This window comes from Leucoraja erinacea, chromosome 37 (genome assembly GCF_028641065.1).
Source record: "Leucoraja erinacea ecotype New England chromosome 37, Leri_hhj_1, whole genome shotgun sequence".
NCBI lineage: Eukaryota > Metazoa > Chordata > Chondrichthyes > Rajiformes > Rajidae > Leucoraja > Leucoraja erinaceus.
Window position 1 is genome coordinate 3,865,914 of NC_073413.1, and position 20,294 is coordinate 3,886,207.

General features: G+C 49.6%; 1 protein-coding gene across 1 annotated transcript; it reads right to left on the reverse strand.

Moving 5' to 3' along the window:
- Positions 1–373: 373 nt before the first annotated feature.
- On the reverse strand, positions 374–19,809 carry LOC129713801 (endoplasmic reticulum resident protein 27-like). Its single transcript, XM_055663106.1, has 7 exons — positions 19,551–19,809; positions 16,110–16,201; positions 10,096–10,233; positions 7,892–8,011; positions 5,268–5,393; positions 4,946–5,143; positions 374–534 (listed from the first exon to the last, which is right to left on the reverse strand). The coding sequence occupies exons 1-7, from the start codon at positions 19,684–19,686 to the stop codon at positions 502–504; spliced, it is 843 nt and encodes a 280-aa protein (XP_055519081.1). The 5' UTR covers positions 19,687–19,809; the 3' UTR covers positions 374–501.
- Positions 19,810–20,294: the final 485 nt, after the last annotated feature.

Genomic DNA, 20,294 nt, shown 5'->3' on the forward strand with positions numbered 1-20,294 from the left:
GCGAGGGAGATAGGCAACGTTTCGGGCCGAAACCCTAACAATCCCCAGGTTAAGAACCACTGGTCTAAAGGAATCAAGGGATATGGGGGAGAAATCAGGAACTGGGGACTGATTTTGGATGATCAGCCATGATCATATTGAATGGCAGTGTTAGCTCGAAGGGCCGAATGGCCTACTGCTGCACCTATTTTCTTTGTTTCTATGTTTCTATCCACGTACATTTAGTTTAAGGTAGACAGAAAATGCTGGAGAAACTCAGCGGGTGAGGCAGCATCAATGGAGAGAAGGAATTGCCGACGTTTCGGGGTCGAGACCCTTCTTCATATTTCAGCTTTAGTTTAGTTGGGGGGTATTACGGGTTTTTTGTGTTTGCCTGTTCTATAGTCAGACCCAGGGCCATTGTGAGGTGTGCCAATCATCAGATGGTCTGGCTTTATTTGAACAGCTGCACGCAATGCAAGCAAACGCCAGCGATACAAAGACAATGGCAGTTCTCCTGATTCACAACTCGTCTGATGGAGGTTTCCTCGGAGGCTGAAAGACAGAAAAGGGATTTGAAGTCATTGGCAACATGTAAAACCGCAAGGAATAAAAACACGGTGGCGCAGCGGTAGAGTTGCCGCCTTACAGCGCTCGCAGCGCCGGAGACCCGGGTTCGATCCCAGCCACGGGTTCATGTCTGTACGGAGTTTGCACGTTCTCCCCGTGACCTGCGTGGGTTTTCTCCGAGATCTTCGGTATCCTCCCACACTCCAAAGACGTGCTGGTTTGTAGGTTCATTGGCTTGGTGTGTGTGTGTAAATTGTCCCTAGTGTGTGTAGGATAGTGTTAAGGGGCTGTCCCACTGTACGAGGTAATTCAAGAGTTCTCCCGAGTTTCCCCTGATTCGAACTCGGAGATTTACGGTAATGGCCGCTCGTAGGTACTCGGGGATCTTGTGGACATTTTTCAACATGTTGAAAAAAGTCACGAGCTTACCGCGTTTCCCGAGTGCCTGCTGTTAGCGTTACGAGCCGCTAAGAGACGTCCCCGAGCTCCGACGTACCCGCTATGTACATTCTACATACTTTCCACGAGTTTGATTTTTTTTTTTACTTGGGAGAGCTCTTGAATTAGCTCGCACAGTGGGACAGGCCCTTTAGTGTGCGGGGATCACAGGTTGGCACGGGGTATTGATAGGGGACGATCAGCCATGATCACAACGAATGGCGGTGCTGGCTCGAAAGGCCGAATGGCCTCCTCCTGCACCTATGGGCCAAAAGGGACTGTTTCCGTGCTGTATTTCTAAACTAAACTAAACGAAACCTTTTGTCCTCTCACTCCTACTCTGCTGCTCAATAAGAGACCTCATGAGCCTGAAGAAGGGTTTAGAGATACAGCATGGAAACAGGCCCTTCGGCCCTGCCTGCGATCAGCCCGAACACGAGCACTATCCTACACACTAGGGACAATTTACAATTTACAGAAGCCAATTAACCTACAAACCTGCACGTCTTTGGAGTGTGGGAGGAAACCGTAGCACCCGGAGAAAACCCACGCAGGTCACAGGGAGAACATGCAAACTCCACACAGACAGCACCTGTGGTCAGGATCGAACCTGGGTCTCTGGCGCTGTGAGGCAGCAACTCTACCGCTGTGCCCAAAATACTCTGCAGGGTCACGTTGGCCCATGAGTGCCCTCTGCTGGCCATGCCATTGCAGTGCCTCTGACCCAGACCCACAACACTATTCAACTAAGATAGACACAAAATGCTGGAGTAACTCAGCGGGTCAGGGCGACGTCTCTGGAGAAAAAGGAGTGGGTGACGTTTCGGGGCGAGACCCTTCTTCAGACTGAGAGTCAGGGGAGAGGGAGGAAAAGGTACAGAACAAATCAGAGCCGGCACCGATGACCGAGGGAAGGTGGAGCCCACAATGGTCCATTGCTGGCTGTGGCAGAGGTGACGAGGCAGGGATACGAAGAGTGAAACTAGAAGGATGACTAGGGTGGGGGAGGGAGGCGGAGGGGACAATATTCACCTTCCTGGCTTATCGGGAACGAACTGAGACCTACATAAGAGTTCGGAATGCAGATCTGGGATTTACGTGCAAAATGTCACTTCAAAGAAGCACTGATGGAAATTATGAAAATTAATTTATTAAGATGAGTGTTTATAATCTGTTTAACCCAAGAGCTTACATCCTGCGGAACCATGGTGGGAATAATGGACAAGATAGGGAACTTAAGGATGTTAGTGAGGCGATATATATATTGATCATGGTGCTTAGGCGCCACAGAGTAGCTGGTTTAGTTTAGTTCAGAGATACAGCGCGGAAACAGGCCCACCGTGTCTGCATCGACCAGCGATCCCCGCACACTAACACCATCCTACACACACAATTTACACTTGTACCAAGCCAATTGACCTGTAAACCTGTACGTCTTAGGCGTGTGGGAGGAAACCGGAGCACCCGGGGAAAACCCACGCAGGTCACGGGGAGAACGTACAGACAGCACCCATAGTCAGGTTCGAACCCGGGTCTCTGGCGCTGTGAGGCAGCGACTCTACCGCTGTGCCACCGTGCCGCCCGTGGTTTAGTTTAGTTTATTGTCACGTGTACCGAGGTACAGTGATAAGCTTTTGTTCCATGTTAGCCAGTCAGCGGAGAAAATATACATGATTACAATCAACGCATTTACATAGACACATAGAAACATAGAAACATAGAAAATAGGTGCAGGAGTAGGCCATTCGGCCCTTCATGCCTGCACCGCCATTCAATATGATCATGGCTGATCATCCAACTCAGTATCCCATCCCTGCCTTCTCTCCATACCCCCTGATACCTTTAGCCACAAGGGCCACATCTAACTCCCTCTTAAATATAGCCAATGAACTGTGGCCTCAACTACCTTCTGTGGTAGAGAATTCCACAGATTCACCACTCTCTGTGTGAAAAATGTTTTCCTCATCTCGGTCCTAAAAGATTTCCCCCTTATCCTTTAAACTGTGACCCCTTGTTCTGGACTTCCCCAACATCGGGAACAATCTTCCTGCATCTAGCCTGTCCAACCCCTTAAGAATTTTGTAAGTTTCTATAAGATCCCTCCTCAATCTTCTAAATTCTAGCGAGTACAAGCCGAGTCTATCCAGTCTTTCTTCATATGAAAGTGCTGCCATCCCAGGAATCAGTCTGGTGAACCTTCTCTGTACTCCCTCTATGGCAAGAATGTCTTTCCTCAGATTAGGAGACCAAAACTGTACGCAATACTCCAGGTGTGGTCTCACCAAGACCCTGTACAGCTGCAGTAAAACCTCCCTGCTCCTATACTCAAATCCTTTTGCTATGAATGCTATTTACAGTGTATAGATTCAAGATAAGGGAATAACGTTTAGTGCAAGGTGAAGCCGGCAATGTCCGATCAAAGATAGTCCGAGAGTTACCAAAGAGGTAGATAGGGGTTTTCGAATGCCTTACACAGAAACATAGAAACATAGAAAATAGGTGCAGGACATTGAACAAGAGACTATGTGCATATGCGTGGTTAATTCCTCTTGTGATTTTATACGAAGAACTGAACAGTGTCCATAAGGTAGACAAAAATGCTGGAGAAACTTAGCGGGTGAGGCAGCATCTATGGAGGAAAGAACTGCAGATGCTGGGAAAATCGAAGGTAGACAAAAATGCTGGAGAAACTCAGCGGGTGAGGCAGCATCCTTGGATGCTGCCTCACCCGCTGAGTTTCTCCAGCATTTTTGTCTACCTTCGATTTTTCCAGCATCTGCAGTCCTTTCTTAAACACTGTGCCCATAAGGTCATAAGTGATAGGAGTAGAATTAGGCCATTCGGCCCATCAAGACTACTACGCCATTCAATCCTGGCTGATCTATCTGTCCCTCCCAACCCCATTCTCCTGCCTTCTCCCCATAGCCCCTGAATCCAGTAGTGGACAGCGGGTGCTGTCTATACGGAGTTTGCACGTTCTCCCTATGAGCAGGTAAATTTTCTCCCGGTGCTCCGGTTTCCTTCCACACTCCAAAGATGTACAGGTTTATAAGTCAATTGGCTTCAGGAAAACTGTAAGTTGTCCCTAGTGTGTAGGATAGTGCTGGTGTGCGGGGTGATTGTTGGTTGGCACGGACTCGATGGGCCGAAGGGCCTGTTTCTGGGCTGTATCTCTATAGTCGAAAGATTTTCCTCCGCCATTCGATCATGGCTGATCTATCTGTCCCTCCCTCCCAATCCCATTCTCCTGCCTTCTCCCCATAGCCCCTGAATCCAGTAGTGGACAGTGGGCCATCCGGAGGGCAAGGGGGTTGGAGGAGGGGGAGTGGAGATTGCCTGCGGGTCAGGCAGCATCTCTGGAGAGAAGGAATAGGTGATTCCTGGGATGTCAGGACTGTCTTATGAAGAAAGACTGGATAGACTTGGTTTATACTCTCTAGAATTTAGAAGATTGAGAGGGGATCTTATAGAAACTTACAAAATTCTTAAGGGGTTGGACAGGCTAGATGCAGGAAGATTGTTCCCGATGTTGGGGAAGTCCAGGACAAGGGGTCACAGCTTAAGGATAAAGGGGAAATCCTTTAAAACCGAGATGAGAGGAACTTTTTTCACGCAGAGAGTGGTGAATCTCTGGAACTCTCTGCCACAGAGGGTAGTTGAGGCCACTTCATTGGTTATATTTAAGAGGGAGTTAGATGTGGCCCTTGTGGCTAAGGGGATCAGGGGGTATGGAGAGAAGGCAGGTACGGGATACTGAGTTGGATGATCAGCCATGATCATATTGAATGGCGGCGCAGGCTCGAAGGGCCGAATGGCCTACTCCTGCACTTAATTTCTATGTTTCTATGTTTCTATGTCTATGTTTCAGAACTTTCAGTCTGACGAAGGGTCTCGATCCAGAACATCGCCAATTATTTTTCTACTTGATATTTTTCGCAAACGTGACCCTGTCACTCACCTCCTCTTTGGCCTGCATGAAATCAAGGCAGAACCTGCGTATCGAGTCCGGCGCGCCGTCTCCGGCTGGCATCGTCTTCGCCACGTTGGTCACCACGTGAAATGCGCAGATTGCTGGCAGGTCCTGCTCGGCCACCTTGAAGAAAGAGGTGACCCGGTCGTTTTGCTTCATGTCCGTGTCCACTTGCACGAAGATGATCTGAAGGGTGGGGTGAAAAAACCAGCGGAAGTGGTTAGGATGGATGTGGTTTGGAGGGATATGGACCAAGCGCAGGCAGGTGGGACTAGCGTCCCTGCACACAATACTCCAGGTGTGGTCTCACCTTGCCCCGAAACTCAGCGGCGACACCTTTGAACTTGTCCAGGAGAGGCTGGTACTCCTTTGACGTCTTGCTGATGAGGAGAAGGAGGTGGATAGGAATCCCTGACCCAAAGATCTGGCTGGCATCCTGTGGAGGGAGAAACACGAGAAAGCATTGGTCCCAGAGTCGTTCATTCACGGAAGGGCTCGGACCGAGAATGTTGCCCCTCCAACACTAACCACCGATCTGGGAGCCAAATCTGGTTCTCTTGGCTTAGTCCCGGGATGTAGGGCTTGTCATAGAAACATTGAAATTTAGAAACATTGAAAATATGTGCAGAAGGAGGCCATTCGGCCCATCGAGACAGCACCACCATTCATTGTGATCATGACTGATCGTCCCCAATCAATAACCCTTCTCCCCATATCCCTTGACTCCACTAGCCCCTAGAGCTCTATCTAACTCTCTCTTAAATCCATCCAGTGGTTTGGCCTCCACTGACCCTCTGAGGCAGGGAATTCCGCATGTCCTATCATGAAGGACTAAAGATGGGAACAGGCCCTTCGGCCCAGCATGCGAATGCCAACCCAAATGGGAGAGTCTAGGACTAGGGGTCATAGCCGCAGAATTAAAGGACCCACTTTTAGGAAGGAGATGAGGAGAAATGTCTTTAGTCAGAGGGTGGTGAATCTGTGGAATTCTTTGCCATGGAAATCTGTGGAGGCCAAGTCAGTGGATATTTTTAAGGCAGAGATAGATAGATTCTTGATTAGGGCGGGTGTCAGAGGTTATGTGGAGAAGGCAGGAGAATGGGGTTGGGAGGGAGAGATAGATCAGGCATGATTGAATGGCGGAGTAGACTTGATGGGCCGAATGGCCTAGTTCTACTCATAGAAACATAGGAAATAGGTGCAGGAGGAGGCCATTTGGCCCTTCGAGCCATGGCTGATTATGGCTCCTATCACTTATAACCTTAAGGTGCTCCATCTACACTAGTCCCACCTGCCCGCTTACGGTGCTTTAAACCTTGAACTGCAGATGCTGGTTTAAACTGGAAATGCTGGAGTAACTCAGCGGGTCAGGCAGCATCTCTGGAGAGAAGGAATGGGTGATGTTTCAGAACTTTCAGTCTGACGGAGGGTCTCGATCCAGAACATCGCCAATTCTTTTTCTCCAGGGATGCTGCCTGACCCGCTGCTACTCCAGCATTTTGTGTTTATCTTCCCTTAAACCTTCCCTGTCCATGTACCTGTCCACGTGCCTTTCGAATATTGTAGCAATCTCTGCACCAACTACCTCTTCCGTCAGTTTATTCCATTCACCCACCACCTGCTGGTGAAAATGCTGCCCCTCAGGTTCCTATCTTTACCCCTTCAGCCAATAGACAATAGACAATAGGTGCGGGAGGAGGCCATTCTGCCCTTCGAGCCAGCACCGCCATTCAATGTGATCATGGCTGATCATCCCCAATCAGTACCCCGTTCCTGCCTTCTCCCCATATCCCCTGACTCCGCTATCTTCAAAAGCCCTATCTAGCTCTCTCTTGAAAGTATCCAGAGAACCGGCCTCCACCGCCCTCTGAGGCAGAGAATTCCACACTCACAACTCTCTGTGAAAAAAAATGGTTCCTCGTCTCCGTTCTAAATGGCTTACCCCTTATTCTTAAACTGTGGCCCCAGGTTCTGGACTCCCCCAACATCGGGAACATGTTTCCTGCCTCTAGCGTGTCCAAACCCTTAATAATCTTATATGTCTCAATGAGATCCCCTCCCATCCTTCGAAACTCCAGAGTGTACAAGCCCAGCTGTTCCATTCTCTCAGCATATGACAGTCCCGCCATCCCGGGAATTAACCTAGTAAACCTACGCTGCACTCCCTCAATAGCAAGAATGTCCTTCCTCAAATTAGGGGACCAAAACTTCACACAATACTCCAGGTGTGAGCCCCTCTCCTCTGGTTCTCGATTCCCGCTACTCTAGGTAAAAACAAAGCACTGTTGAGGCCACATGTGAAGGGCGTTGATGCGATGGAAAGAATGCAGAGAAGGTTTACTGGGGCGGCACGGTAGAGTTGCTGCCTCACAGCGCCAGAGACCCGGGTTCGATCCCGGCTACGGGTGCTGTCTATACGGAGTTTGCACGTTCTCCCTATGAGCAGGTACATTTTCTCCGGGTGCTCCGGTTTCCTTCCACACTCCAAAGACGAGCAGGTTTATTGGTCAATTGGCTTCAGTAAAATTGTAAGTTGTCCCTAGTGTGTAGGATAGTGCTGGTGTGCGGGGTGACCGTTGGTTGGCACGGACTAGATGGGCCGAAGGGCCTGTTTCTGGGCTGTATCTCTTTGGTCGAATGATTCTATTCCGCCATTTGATCATGCCTGATCTATCTCTCCCTCTCAACCCCATTCTCCTGCCTTCTCCCCATAACCCCTGACTCCCGTATTAATCAAGAATCTATCAATCTCCACCTTAAAGATATCCTCCACCGCCACCAGTGGCAATGAAATCCACAGATTCACCGCCCTCTGACACCCTACACCCACCCCTGACTCGACTCGATGGGCCGAATGGCCTAATTCTGCTCCTGCGTCTTGCGAACATGGCTGGTTTCCCCGTGTCTTGAGACCCGACGGCCGTCTAGACTTACCATGTGGTTGTACTCGGTCACCAGGTGGAGTTCATGGATGCGTAGGAAACTGACTATCTTGGTCACGTTGGGTTCCAGTTGGCCGTCCTCCACCAGATAGTCCGCACGTCCCTCATCGAACTGGAGAACGGGGGTTGAGAGGGAAAGACAGGTCATCCAGGATCGAGTTTGTCAGTGCCCTTGATGTAGCAGCTATTGGTATACCTCGACAAGGTACGCCAGCAAAGACTTGCATTGTGACGTCACATAGAGTATTCAGTTCAGACTTTGGACTTTAGAGATGCAGCACTGACACAGGCCCTTCGGCCCGTCGAGCCCACATCGACATTTACAATTACTATTGTAACTTGAGAATTAAGGGACTGATTCTGAATAAGGGTCTCGACCCAAAACGTCAGCTATTCCTTCTCTCCAGAGATGCTGCTGTGTTGCTCCAGCATTTTGTGTCTGTCATGTTTTATCTGTAATAATATTGCCGTGTCCCTGATCACAACACCTCGCTATGTGGCTAATAAATTCTCTCCATCTCCTATTTACTAGAATGTTGCCTGGGTTTCAGCAACTAAGTTACAGAGGAAGGTTGAACAAGTTAGGGCTTTATTCTTTGGAGCGCAGAAGGTTAAGGGGGGACTTGATAGAGGTTTTTAAAATGATGAGAGGGATAGACAGAGTTGACGTGGAAAAGCTTTTCCCACTGAGAGTAGGGAAGATTCAAACAAGGGGACATGACTTGAGAATTAAGGGACTGAAGTTTAGGGGTAACATGAGGGGGAACTTCTTTACTCAGAGAGTGGTAGCTGTGTGGAATGAGCTTCCAGTGAAGGTGGTGGAGGCAGGTTCGTTTTTATCATTTAAAAATAAAATGGATAGTTATATGGACGGGAAGGGAATGGAAGGTTATGGTCTGAGCGCAGGTATATGGGACTAGGGGAGATTATGTGTTCGGCACGGACTAGAAGGGTCGAGATGGCCTGTTTCCGTGCTGTAAATTGTTATATGGTTATATGGTTATTGATCTTATAGAGGTGTATAAAATCATGAGGGGAATAGATCGGGTAGATGCACAGAGTCTCTTGCCCAGAGTAGGGGAATCGAGGACCAGAGGACATAGGTTCAAGGTGAAGGGGAAAAGATTAAATAGGAATCTGAGGGGTAACTTCTTCACACAGAGGGTGGTGTGTGTATGGAACAAGCTGCCAGAGGAGGTAGTTGAGGCAGGGACTATCCCAGCGTTTAAGAACCATTTAGACAGGTACATGGATAGGACAGGTTTGGAGGGATATGGACCAAACCCGGGCAGGTGGGACTAGTGTAGCTGGGACATGTTGGCCGGCGTGGGCAAGTTGGGCTGAAGGGACTGTTTCCACGCTGTATAACCCTATGACAGGAATAGAGAGAGGGCCGTTGGCGAGGGGTGCACAGCAAACTCGGGGAATGTTAAAGATTTTTTTGTTATTTTTTTATTTTTTATTATGAAACTACTTTTATTCAAAAAATAAAAATATATACATTCAAAGACTGCCTATGTTGACAGTCTACAAACAAACGATGATCGAATTAATATAACGTCAACTTTATCAACAAAACACTCGACCTCCAACGGCGACCAGCATTCACGGAAGGCCTCCAAAGTCCCCACGGACACCGCATGTTCCTTTTCCAGGGACACGCGAGCTCGGACGTAACCCCGGAAAAGGGGCGGGCAGGCGACCGCTGTGCGGCCATCGAATGCGGGAATGTTAAAGATTGGAGCAGCGGAGGGAGGATGCAGGCGGGATCCGATGGGCAAAGGGAATCAGTCGAGAGGGGAAGTCCGTGCGGCAATAGAATGAAGCAATGAGGTGGGACGGAGAAGGGGTGGGGGAAGCCAACATAGACAGTGGCGCATCGGTAGCGCCAGAGACCCGCGTTCGATCCTGACTACGGGTGCTGTCTGTACGGAGTTTGCAAGTTCTCCCCGTGTCCTGCGTGGGTTTGCTTTGTGTGCTCCGGGTTTCCTCCCACACTCTAAAGACGTGCAGGTTGGCAGCCTAATTGGCCTGGTATCATTGTAAATCATCCCTAGTGTTAATGTGTGGGATAGTGTTAGTGTGCGGGGATCGCTGGACGGCACGGACAGGGTGGGCCGAAGGGCCTGTTTCCGCGCTGTATCTCTAAACGGGGGGGAAAAAGGCAGCAGCTGTGACCTAATGCCTTGGTCTCACCTTCTTGAAGAGGCTGATGGTGTTCCTGCTGATGTTGAACTTCTTCCAGACAGATGTGTCGGAGGCCACGGCGAAAGGCAACCTCTTCAACATCTGGACCACGACGTTGAAGGCGTCGGCCTCCGTGGTCTCCATATCCTGTGGGCAGAACAACCGTGAGGATTATTCATTGCAGAGCCAGTGGCCAGAACAAGGAGTCTTGTCCAAACCCAACCTCTCCGCACATCCAGATTCAGAGACAGTTTCTTCCCTGCTGTTATCAGGCAACTGAACCATCCTACCACAACTAGCGAGCGGACCTGAGCTACTATCTAACTCACTGGAGACCCTCGGACTATCTTCATAATAATAATAATAATAATAATAATAATTTTATTTATAGAGCACTTTAAAAACAAACATAGCTGCAACAAAGTGCTGTACATCACTAATCATTGACAAAAAAGTTAATACACACCAAAAATAACAATCAAAAGAAATAGTAGGAAAAGACTTGCAAAATAAAGAAACATCAAAAACACCACAAACAGAAGCAAAGCCTCAGGCATGGTCAAAAGCCAGGGAGTACAAATGTGTCTTAACACTGGATTTGAAGATGGACAGTGAGGGGGCCTGTCTGATGTGCAACGGCAGGGTGTTCCAGAGTGCCGATTGTCTATTGAAGCAGAATTAGGCCATTTGGCCCATCAAGTCTACTCCGCCATTCGATCGTGGCTGATCTATCTTTTCCTCTCAACCCCATTCTCCTGCCTTCAGACCCCAGACACCCCTGATCAGACTTTACTGGCTTTACCTTGCACTAAACGTTATTCCCTTTATCATGTATCTGTACACTGTGGACAGGTTCCATTGTAATCATGTGTTGTCTTACCGCTGACTGGTTAGCACGCAACAAAGGCTTTTCACTGTACCTCGCTACACGTGACAATAAACTCAACTCGATTCGACTAAACTTTAAGATGGAAACAAACAAAAAGCTGGAGTCAGGGGAAAGGGAAAGGAGAGGTATAGATGTATGGGAAAAAGTAACCATGATGAAGGAGGCAAGCATTCCCTCTCTCTCTATCAAGTCAAGTCAAGTCAAGTCAAGTTTATTTGTCACATACACATACGAGATGTGCAGTGAAATGAAAAGTGGCAATGCTCGCGGACTTTTGTGCAAAAGACAAACAACAAAACAACCAAACAAATTATAAACACAATCATAACACACATATTCTTTTACATAATAAATAATGGAAGGAAAAACGTTCTGTAGAGTTAGTCCCTGGTGAGATAGGCGTTTACAGTCCGAATTGCCTCTGGGAAGAAACTCCTTCTCAACCTCTCCGTTCTCACCGCATGGCAACGGAGGCGTTTGCCTGACCGTAGCAGCTGGAACAGTCCGTTGCAGGGGTGGAAGGGGTCTCCCATGATTTTATTTGCTCTGGAGTTGCACCTCCTGTTGTATAGTTCCTGCAGGGGGGCGAGTGAAGTTCCCATAGTGCGTTCGGTCGGCCGAACGGGAGGCCTACTGGGAGGATGTAGCTGACCTAGCACTCTGGTGCCAGGATAACAGCCTCCTCTTGAACATCAAAAAAACGAAGGAGCTGATGATGGATCATGGATCAGCTATCCCTCCCCAATCAAAGTCATGCCAGCTTCAAAGTCATCTTAGGTACACAAAAAAGCTAGAGAAACTCAGCGGGTGCAGCAGCATCTATGGAGCGAAGGAAAAAGGCAACGTTTTGGGCCGAAACCCTTCTTCAGACATCTTGTTCTTCAAAGTCATCTTGTTGAGTATCGACATCACCGTCTATATATCCTTCATATATCTTATATATATACCTTCTATCTATCCTTCACTTTCCCTGTACTCTCAGTCTGAAGAAGGGTCTCAACCCGAAACGTCACCTATTCTTTTTCTCCAGAGATGCTGCCTGACCCGCTGAGTTGCTCCTTCAACTGTGTCTATCTTCAACTAAGCTCAACTCAAACAGTGCCACTGAGACCACCCGCGCAAGTGCATTGAAGTATATTTCCATGCTACATGTTATTCCAACGCACTTTTAGACCCTTTGAAGCATAGACACTTGTAACAAAAGGAAACTCTTGTAAAGGGCCTGTCCTACTTTCCCCAGTTATTCACGAATTCCCCCGAGTTTTCAAACTCGCAGAATGTTCGTAACGAGTCCGTGGATATATCGTAGCGGCTCGTTATGGTGGGCCTGATCTCAGACAACGATGAGAAGGCCTACCGGGAGGAGGTGGCTGATCTAGCACTCTGGTGCCAGGATAACAGCCTCCTCTTGAACATCAAAAAAACGAAGGAGCTGATCATGGACTTTAGGAGAGCACATCATCCGAGGACGTACACTCCATTGAGGATAAATGGGAATCCTGTGGATAGGGTGAACGGTTTTAAATATCTGGGAGTCCATGTCTCCGAGGATATGACATGGGCATCACACGCCTCAGCACTTGTGAGTAAGGCAAGGCAGCGCCTTTACCACCTCAGGCAATTGAGGAAATTCAGAGTGTCTCCGAGAATCCTCCAGTGCTTCTGCGCAGCGGCGGTGGAAAGCATCTTGTCCGGGAACATTACCATCTGGTTTGGGAATTGCTCTGCCAAGGACAAGAAGGCTCTGCAGAGAGTAGTGCGTTCGGCCGAACGCACTATGGGAACTTCACTCACCCCCCTGCAGGAACTATACATCAGGAGGTGCAACTCCAGAGCCAACAATATCATGAGAGACCCCTTCCACCCCTGCAACGGACTGTTCCAGCTGCTACGGTCAGGCAAACGCCTCCGTTGCCATGCGGTGAGAACGGAGAGGTTGAGAAGGAGTTTCTTCCCAGAGGCAATTCGGACAGTAAACGCCTATCTCACCAGGGACTAACTGTACTGAACGTTTTTCCTTCCATTATTTATTATGTAAAAAGAATATGTGTGTTATGATTGTGTTTATACAGGTGCACAACCTTTTATCCGAAGTTCCAAATAACGAAAACCTCAAAATAGTGACATTTTTTCGGTCCTTGAAGAAAGGTCCTTGAAAACGTTCATCGAGGGCGGCCCGCAGAGGTGACAGCGGAACCTCCGGTCGGTCCTCGAAGAAAGGGGAACTAAATCCCCATTCATAAAAGAGAAGGTGAGGGTATATTGCGCGCGAGGGTTAATAATTGACAATCTGCTGCTGCCTGCCCGCTGAGTTAAAACGTTCCCATGGTAGACTCACGATACAGTGTATCGTGAGTCTTGCATGAGAACTTTTAAACTCAGCGGGCAGGCAGCAGCAAATTGTCGCTCCCTTAAGTTTCACCCCACCTACACCCCTCTGCTTCCAGGCCATGTGTGTGACCCCTTCCCTCCCCTCTCCAGCTCCCCGCGCATTGCACCGGCACGGGGGTTTTGCACTGTCTTCACGTCGGAGCCAGTGCCAATCACCGGAGACGTCAGGACCAACGGGACACCGGCCCCCAGGCCCACTGCAAGCACGGAGATCCCAGAGACCCACAGCCAGCAGCAGCCCAGCCCCGTTCCAATTCCAGAGGAACATGCTCCCCGTAGGGACCGAAGCTGATGGTGTGCAAGGTGCGTCTTGGTCTTGAGGTTGCGGATGAGGGGGCGCAGCTCGGGCTGTGACGTCTCCGGCCACCCCCTGTACAGGAGCTGAGACTGGGAACTGTGGGGCTGTTTGCAGTTGCAGAGGGAGGGGGCAAGGGCGGTACAGTTCCCAGTCTCAGCTCCATTCCAGGGGGTGACCGGAGACGTCAGGACCAACGGGACACCGACTGCAAGCACGGAGATCCCAGAGACTCACAGCCAGCAGCAACTCTAGCCCAGCCCCGCTCCAACTCCAGAGGAACCCGGGTTGCGGATGAGGGGGCGCAGCTCGGGCTGTGGGCGAACTGCCACTTGTCGCTGTAGCGGCGCATCGGGGAGCGGGTTCCTGTTGGTCCTGACGTCTCCGGCCATCCCCCTGGACAGGAGCTGAGAGACGTCAGGACCACCAGAAGCCGCTCCCCGATGGGCCGCTACAGCGACAAGTGGCAGTTCGCCCACAGCCCGAGCTGCGCCCCCTCATCGGGACATCGACCCCCAGGCCCACTGCAAGCACGGAGATCCCAGAGACTCACAGCCAGCAGCAACTCTAGCCCAGCCCCGCTCCAACTCCAGAGGAACCCGGGTTGCGGATGAGGGGCCGCAGCTCGGGCTGTGGGCGAACTGCCACTTGTCGCCGTAGCGGCCCATCGGGCAGCGGATTCCTCTGGAGTTGGAGGGACAGGGAGACACAGCGGCTTTTGAGAATGGTGGGCAATCACTTCCAAAGTTCTGCCCACACAGTCAGTACACCTCTCCTACACTTGTCTCCCGCAATAAGATTATCTCGCAGAGAATGATCCCAGCCTAACCCTCCCTATTCTCTCCTATTCTGCAAGAAAAAACTACATTGAAGACTCAAACTCGCGATCGAGTAACTGCCGGGATCGAGGCGCAAACTCGCGACCTTGCGGATATGAGCCGAGCACTCTACCACTGCGCCAGCCGTTAAAATCTACGCTAAAAATCTTCCATTCCGAAAGCCGAAAATTTCTGAATTACGAAAAGTGTCTGGTCCCAAGGCTTTCGGATAAAAGGTTGTGCACCTGTAGTTTGTTTGGTTGTTTGGTTGTTTGGTTGTTTGTCTTTTGCACAAAAGTCCGCGAGCATTGCCACTTTCATTTCACTGCACATCTCGTATGTGTATGTGACAAATAAACTTGACTTGACTTGACTTGACTTGACTTATGCCAGCCATAGGTGCTCGGGGCTATTTTTTTACTCATGGGCATTTTTTACCAAGCTGGAAAATACGTCCCGACTTTACCTGATGCCCCGAGTACCTACGGCTGGCATAACGAGCCGCTACGATATATCCACGGACTCGCTACGAACATTCTGCAAGTTTGAAAACTCAGGAGAATCTGTGAATAACATCAGGAAAGTGGGACGGGCCCTTAACAAAAACTCTTGTACACGTGTAACAAAAATAAGCTATTCCCACCCAGTATTCTCCCACAGACTGCATGAGATCATGATTTGGTCATCTGTATTTTTACTGAGAGGCCTTTGCATCGACACGTAGATATGGATCACATGCAGGCAGGTGAGATCAGTTCAGCTAGGCATCGTGTTCAGCACACACTTTGTGGGCCGAAGGGCCCATTTCTGTGCTGTGCTGTTCTATAATGTTTCTATTCATTTTTTAATAAAAACAGAAAATGCTGGAAACACTCAAGGGGTCGGGCAGCCTCCGTGGAAAGAAAATCTGAAATTCAAGTGGAAGTTAGAACATAGAAGATAGAACAATACTGCTAACACAAACCCACACGAGTGTGTGTGTGTGTGTGTGTGTGTGTGTGTGTGTGTGTGTGTGTGTGTGTGTGTGTGTGTGTGTGTGTGTGTGTGTGTGTGTGTGTGTGTGTGTGTGTGTGTGTGTGTGTGTATGCTAGTATGCGCGCGCATGTGTTTATGTGAATGCATGCATGCGTGTATATGTGTACATGTGCGTCTGTCTGTGTGTGAGTGTGTGTACATGCTAGCATGTGCGCGCATGTGTTTATGTGCATGCATGCATGTGTGTACATGTGCATCTATGTGTGTGTGTGTGTGCATGCGTGTACACGAGTGTGAGCATGTGTGCATGCATGCATATGTCTGCTCATGTGTGTGCGTGCATGTGTGCACGTGTGTGTGCATGTGTGTGTGTGTGTGTGTACATGCTAGCATGTGTGCGTATGTATTTGTGTGCATGCATGCATATGTGTGTGTGTGTACATGTGCGTCTGTGTGTGTGTGCGCATGTGTGCGTGCGTGCATGCGTGTGTATGTGTGTGAGCATGTGCGCGTGCATGCATATGTCTGCTCATGTGTGTGCGTGCATACGTGTGTGTGTGTGTATGCATGTGTGTATGCATGTGTACAATCATGCATGTGTGTGTGTGTGCAGTGTTGCTGCATGCTGTGGTGCGGGTGCCTGCCAGTCTCCCACCTTGAGGAAGCCGATGACAGCTACGGGGACTGATCTGATGAAGGTTTCCGCTCCGGAGACGGTGTTCAGCACCCGGACCGGCTGCACCACATCTGTAAACAAGCACAGCGACACCGCACTGAGTCACGCCCGCAGCCTCGGTGGCCCGGCGTAGCCAAAATACCGTTCAGCTGGGAAGTGCGGTGAGAACATTTACAACGATGTTGCCAGGACTCGGCCGGCACGGTGGCGCAGCGGTAGAGTTGCTGCCTCACAGCGCCAGAGACCCGGGTTCCATCCTGTCTGTACGGAGTTTGCACGTTCTCCCCGTGACCCGCGTGGGTTTTTATCCGGCAACTCCGGTTTCCTCCCACACGCCAGGCTTGTAGGTTAATTGGTTTGGTGTAAATTTAAAATTGTCCCCAGCGTGTGTAGGATAGTGTTAGTGTGCGGGGATCGCTGGTCGGCACGGACTCGGTGGGCCGAAGGGCCTGTTTCCGTGCTGTATCACTGAAACTAAACAAAACAAATAACAGGCCATTGGTGGACCAATCTGGATATGGTGTTACAATTTGGTCGGCCCAATTATGGAAACAAAATAGAGAGAGTACAGGAGGAGATTTACTAGAATGTTGCCTGGGTTTCAACAGACTAGAGTTACAGAGATAGTTTAGAATAACGTTAGTTCTTTTCATTCTCTGGAGCACAGAAGTTAAGGGTGGACCTGATAGAGGTCTTTAAAATGAACTAGACTCAAGGGCCTGAGCTAGAGGGGGAGGATGGGCAGGCTAGGACTTTATTCCTTGGAGCACAGGGAACTGAGGAGTGATCTTATAGAGGTGTACAAAATCAAGTGGGGAATAGATGTGGGAATGTATGGAGTAGAATAAACAAAAACCAGTGGACACAAGTTTAAAATGAGAGAGGAAATATTCAATTGGAACTTGAAGGGCAACTTTTTTCACACAGAGTCGTGCAAACTCTGGAGCTTAGAAGGATGAGAGGATATCTTATTGAAACATATAAGATTGTTAAGGGTTTGGACACACTGGAGGCTGGAAACATGTTCCCGATGTTGGGGGAGTCCAGAACCAGGGGCACCACAGTTTAAGAATAAGGGGTAAGCCATTTAGAACGGAGACGAGGAAACACTTTTTCTCACAGAGAGTTGTGAGTCTGTGGAATTCTCTGCCTCAGAGGGCGGTGGAGGCCGGTTCTCCGGATACTTTCAAGAGGGAGCTAGATAGGGCTCTTAAAAATAGCGGAGAATAGAATAGAATAGAATAGTTTCTTTATTGTCATTGTAACATGAACCATGTACAACGAAATTTAAAAATGTCAGCCAGTCAGTGCACCATTCAAACATTTCTAAAAGCTAACGATACATACAAGATAAAATCAGGGGTCAGGGGATATGGGGAGAAGGCAGGAACGGGGTACTGATTGGGGATGATCAGCCATGATCACATTGAATGGCGGTGCTGGCTCGAAGGGCCGAATGGCCTACTCCTGCAAACGTTGCCTCTCACGCATTTTTGCTGCCAGCCATTTTACCTCATGGTTTGGGGCAAGACGACAGAGTGTGTAGATGGAGAGGTCGATTGTTCCGGGTGGATGCGCACAGCTTGGCCGGGGAACTGCTTTCCCACGAGTTTCCACCAAGAGCTGTGAGGATGTCCGTTCGTTTTGTGCGGGAAGGAACTGCAGGTGCTGGTCTGAACCGAAAACGCCGGAGTAACTCAGCGGGACAGGCAGCATCTCCGGGGAGGAGGAGCGGGTGACGTTTTGGGTCGAGACCCCCTTCCTCGGACACATTTCGCCCGCTCGGCTGCGAAATCTCCTCGGGGTATGCCCACTTTGAAGAAGTTCTCCTCCTCTCTCTGTCGAGAGTTCTGCAACACTCTCTCTCTCTCTCTCTTGCTTACCCCCTCTCTCATGATCCCCCCCCTGCTCTCTGGCCCCAGGTTCATAAGTGATCGGGGCAGAATTAGGCCATTTGGCCCATCAAGTTTATTCTACCGTCCAAACATGGCTGATCTATCTTTCACCACACAACCACATTCTCCTGCCTTCTCCCCATAACCCCTGACACCCGTACTGATCAGGAATCAACCTCCGCCTTAAACGCAACGTCATCTATTATTTTCCTCCAGAGATGCTGCCTGACCAGCTGAGTAAAGTCCCTGTCACGCTTTCCCGAGTTACTCAAGAATTCTCCCGAGTTTTTCCCTTGATTCAAACTCAGGGAATGTCCGTAGGGGTCTGTAGATATTTCGTAGCGGCTCGTAATGCCAGCTGTAGGTACTCGGGGCATCAGGTAAGTTGGGACGTTTTTACAGCATGTTGAAAAATGTCCACAAGTAAAATAAATAGCCCTGAGTACCTATGGCTAGCATCTCCGAGTTTGAATCAAGGGGAAAACTCGGGAGAATTTGTGAGTTACTCGGGAAAGTGGGACAACCCCTTTACTCCAGCTTTTTGTGTCTATATTCAATGCCAATGCCGTGGTAAAAACTAGCTTCTTCCAGCTTCGGACGATAGCTAAAATAAAATAATTCCTCCAGTTTGATGACCTGGAAAAGATCATCCACACATTTATCTCCTCCCGCCTAGATTACTGCAACTCCCTTTACACTGGCATCAGCCAATCTTCCCTGTCCCGCCTGCAACTGGTCCAAAACGCCGCAGTGTGCGAGACTCCTGACGGGCACCCGATAAAGGGACCACATCACCCCGATCCTGGCCTCTCTCCACTGGCTCCCTGTGCGGTTCCGTATACATTTCAAGACCCTCCTCTATGTCTACAAAGCCCTCAATGGGCTTGCCCCCTCCTACATTAAAAGTCTTCTCACCCACCACTCCACCTCCAGGCCCCTCAGATCGGCCAACTTGGGGTTGCTGAATATCCCGCGGTCTAGGCATAAGCTCAGGGGCGACCGTGCCTTTGCGGTTGCAGCCCCTAGACTGTGGAACAGCAGCATCCCCCTTCCCATCAGAACTGCCCCCTCCATCGACTCCTTTAAGTCAAAACTAAAATCTTGTCTATACTCCCAAGCCTTTCCTGACGTCCACTGAGCGAGGGCTATATGTATATATGTATGTAGTTTGTTTGTTTATACTATTCTTATAACAAATGTGAAGCACTTTGGCCAACGAGAGTTGTTTTTTAAATGTGCTATATAAATAAATGTGACATGACGTGTGTCTATATTCGATTTAAACAAGCATCTGCAGTTCCTGCACATTTGATCGGACTTTACTTTGCCTTGCACTAGTTATTCCCTTATTGTAAACGGCTCGATTGTAATCATGTATTGTATTTCCACTGGCTAGATAGCACGCAACAAAAGCTTTTCACTGTACCTCAGTACACATGACAATAAACTAAACTGAACCTGATCTCCGGAGTAAACCAGCATCTGCAGTTCCTTCCGACACGTTCTTTGGTGGCACGTTCCCTACCTGGTGAAGTGGGTGGTCCGTTGAATTCCGGCATCTCTTCCTCCGTCTCCTCCTGGTGCTCCCCTTCCTCTTCCGAGGGGGCGATGAGGGAGGGGAGGGAGAGGAGGACGAGGAGGAGCAGCGGGCGAGAGGGCATGTCGAGCGGTCCGGGGCACTGGGGAATGGTGGCTCACAGATCGCCCTGCACTCCGACTGGTGTGAGCCTCCCGAACCTGGCACCTGCCCACCGCCAGCTCCTCACTCAAACACACCTTGACCTTGGCGTGCGCAGGTACAGGTGTGGGAACATTACAGGTGGAGGCCTGGCCCAGTGAAACTCAAACTCCCATTGTCTCGGTTAATATAAAGATTGGCCTGAGATTTAGTGCAGATAACGGCTCTGAATGGTGAGAACCTGGAGTGAAAACCCGGCACGTTGGCACAGCGGTAGATTTGCCGCCTCACACGCCAGGGACGCAGGTTCGATCCCGACCTCGGGTGCTGTCGGTACGGAGTTTGCACGCTCTCCCTTGCGACTGAGGACTGACGCAAAAAAGCTGGAGTAACTCAGTAGATCACGCGGCATCTCTGGAGAGAAGGAATAGGTGACGTTTCTGGTCCAAGTCAAGTCACGTCAATGTTATTTCTATAGCTCATTTAAAAAACTCTCGTTGGCCAAAGTGCTTTACATTAGTGGAGGTACTAACGTTATACAACATTGGACCAGACCGTGTGGGTTTTCTCCAGGCGCTCTGGTTTCCTCCC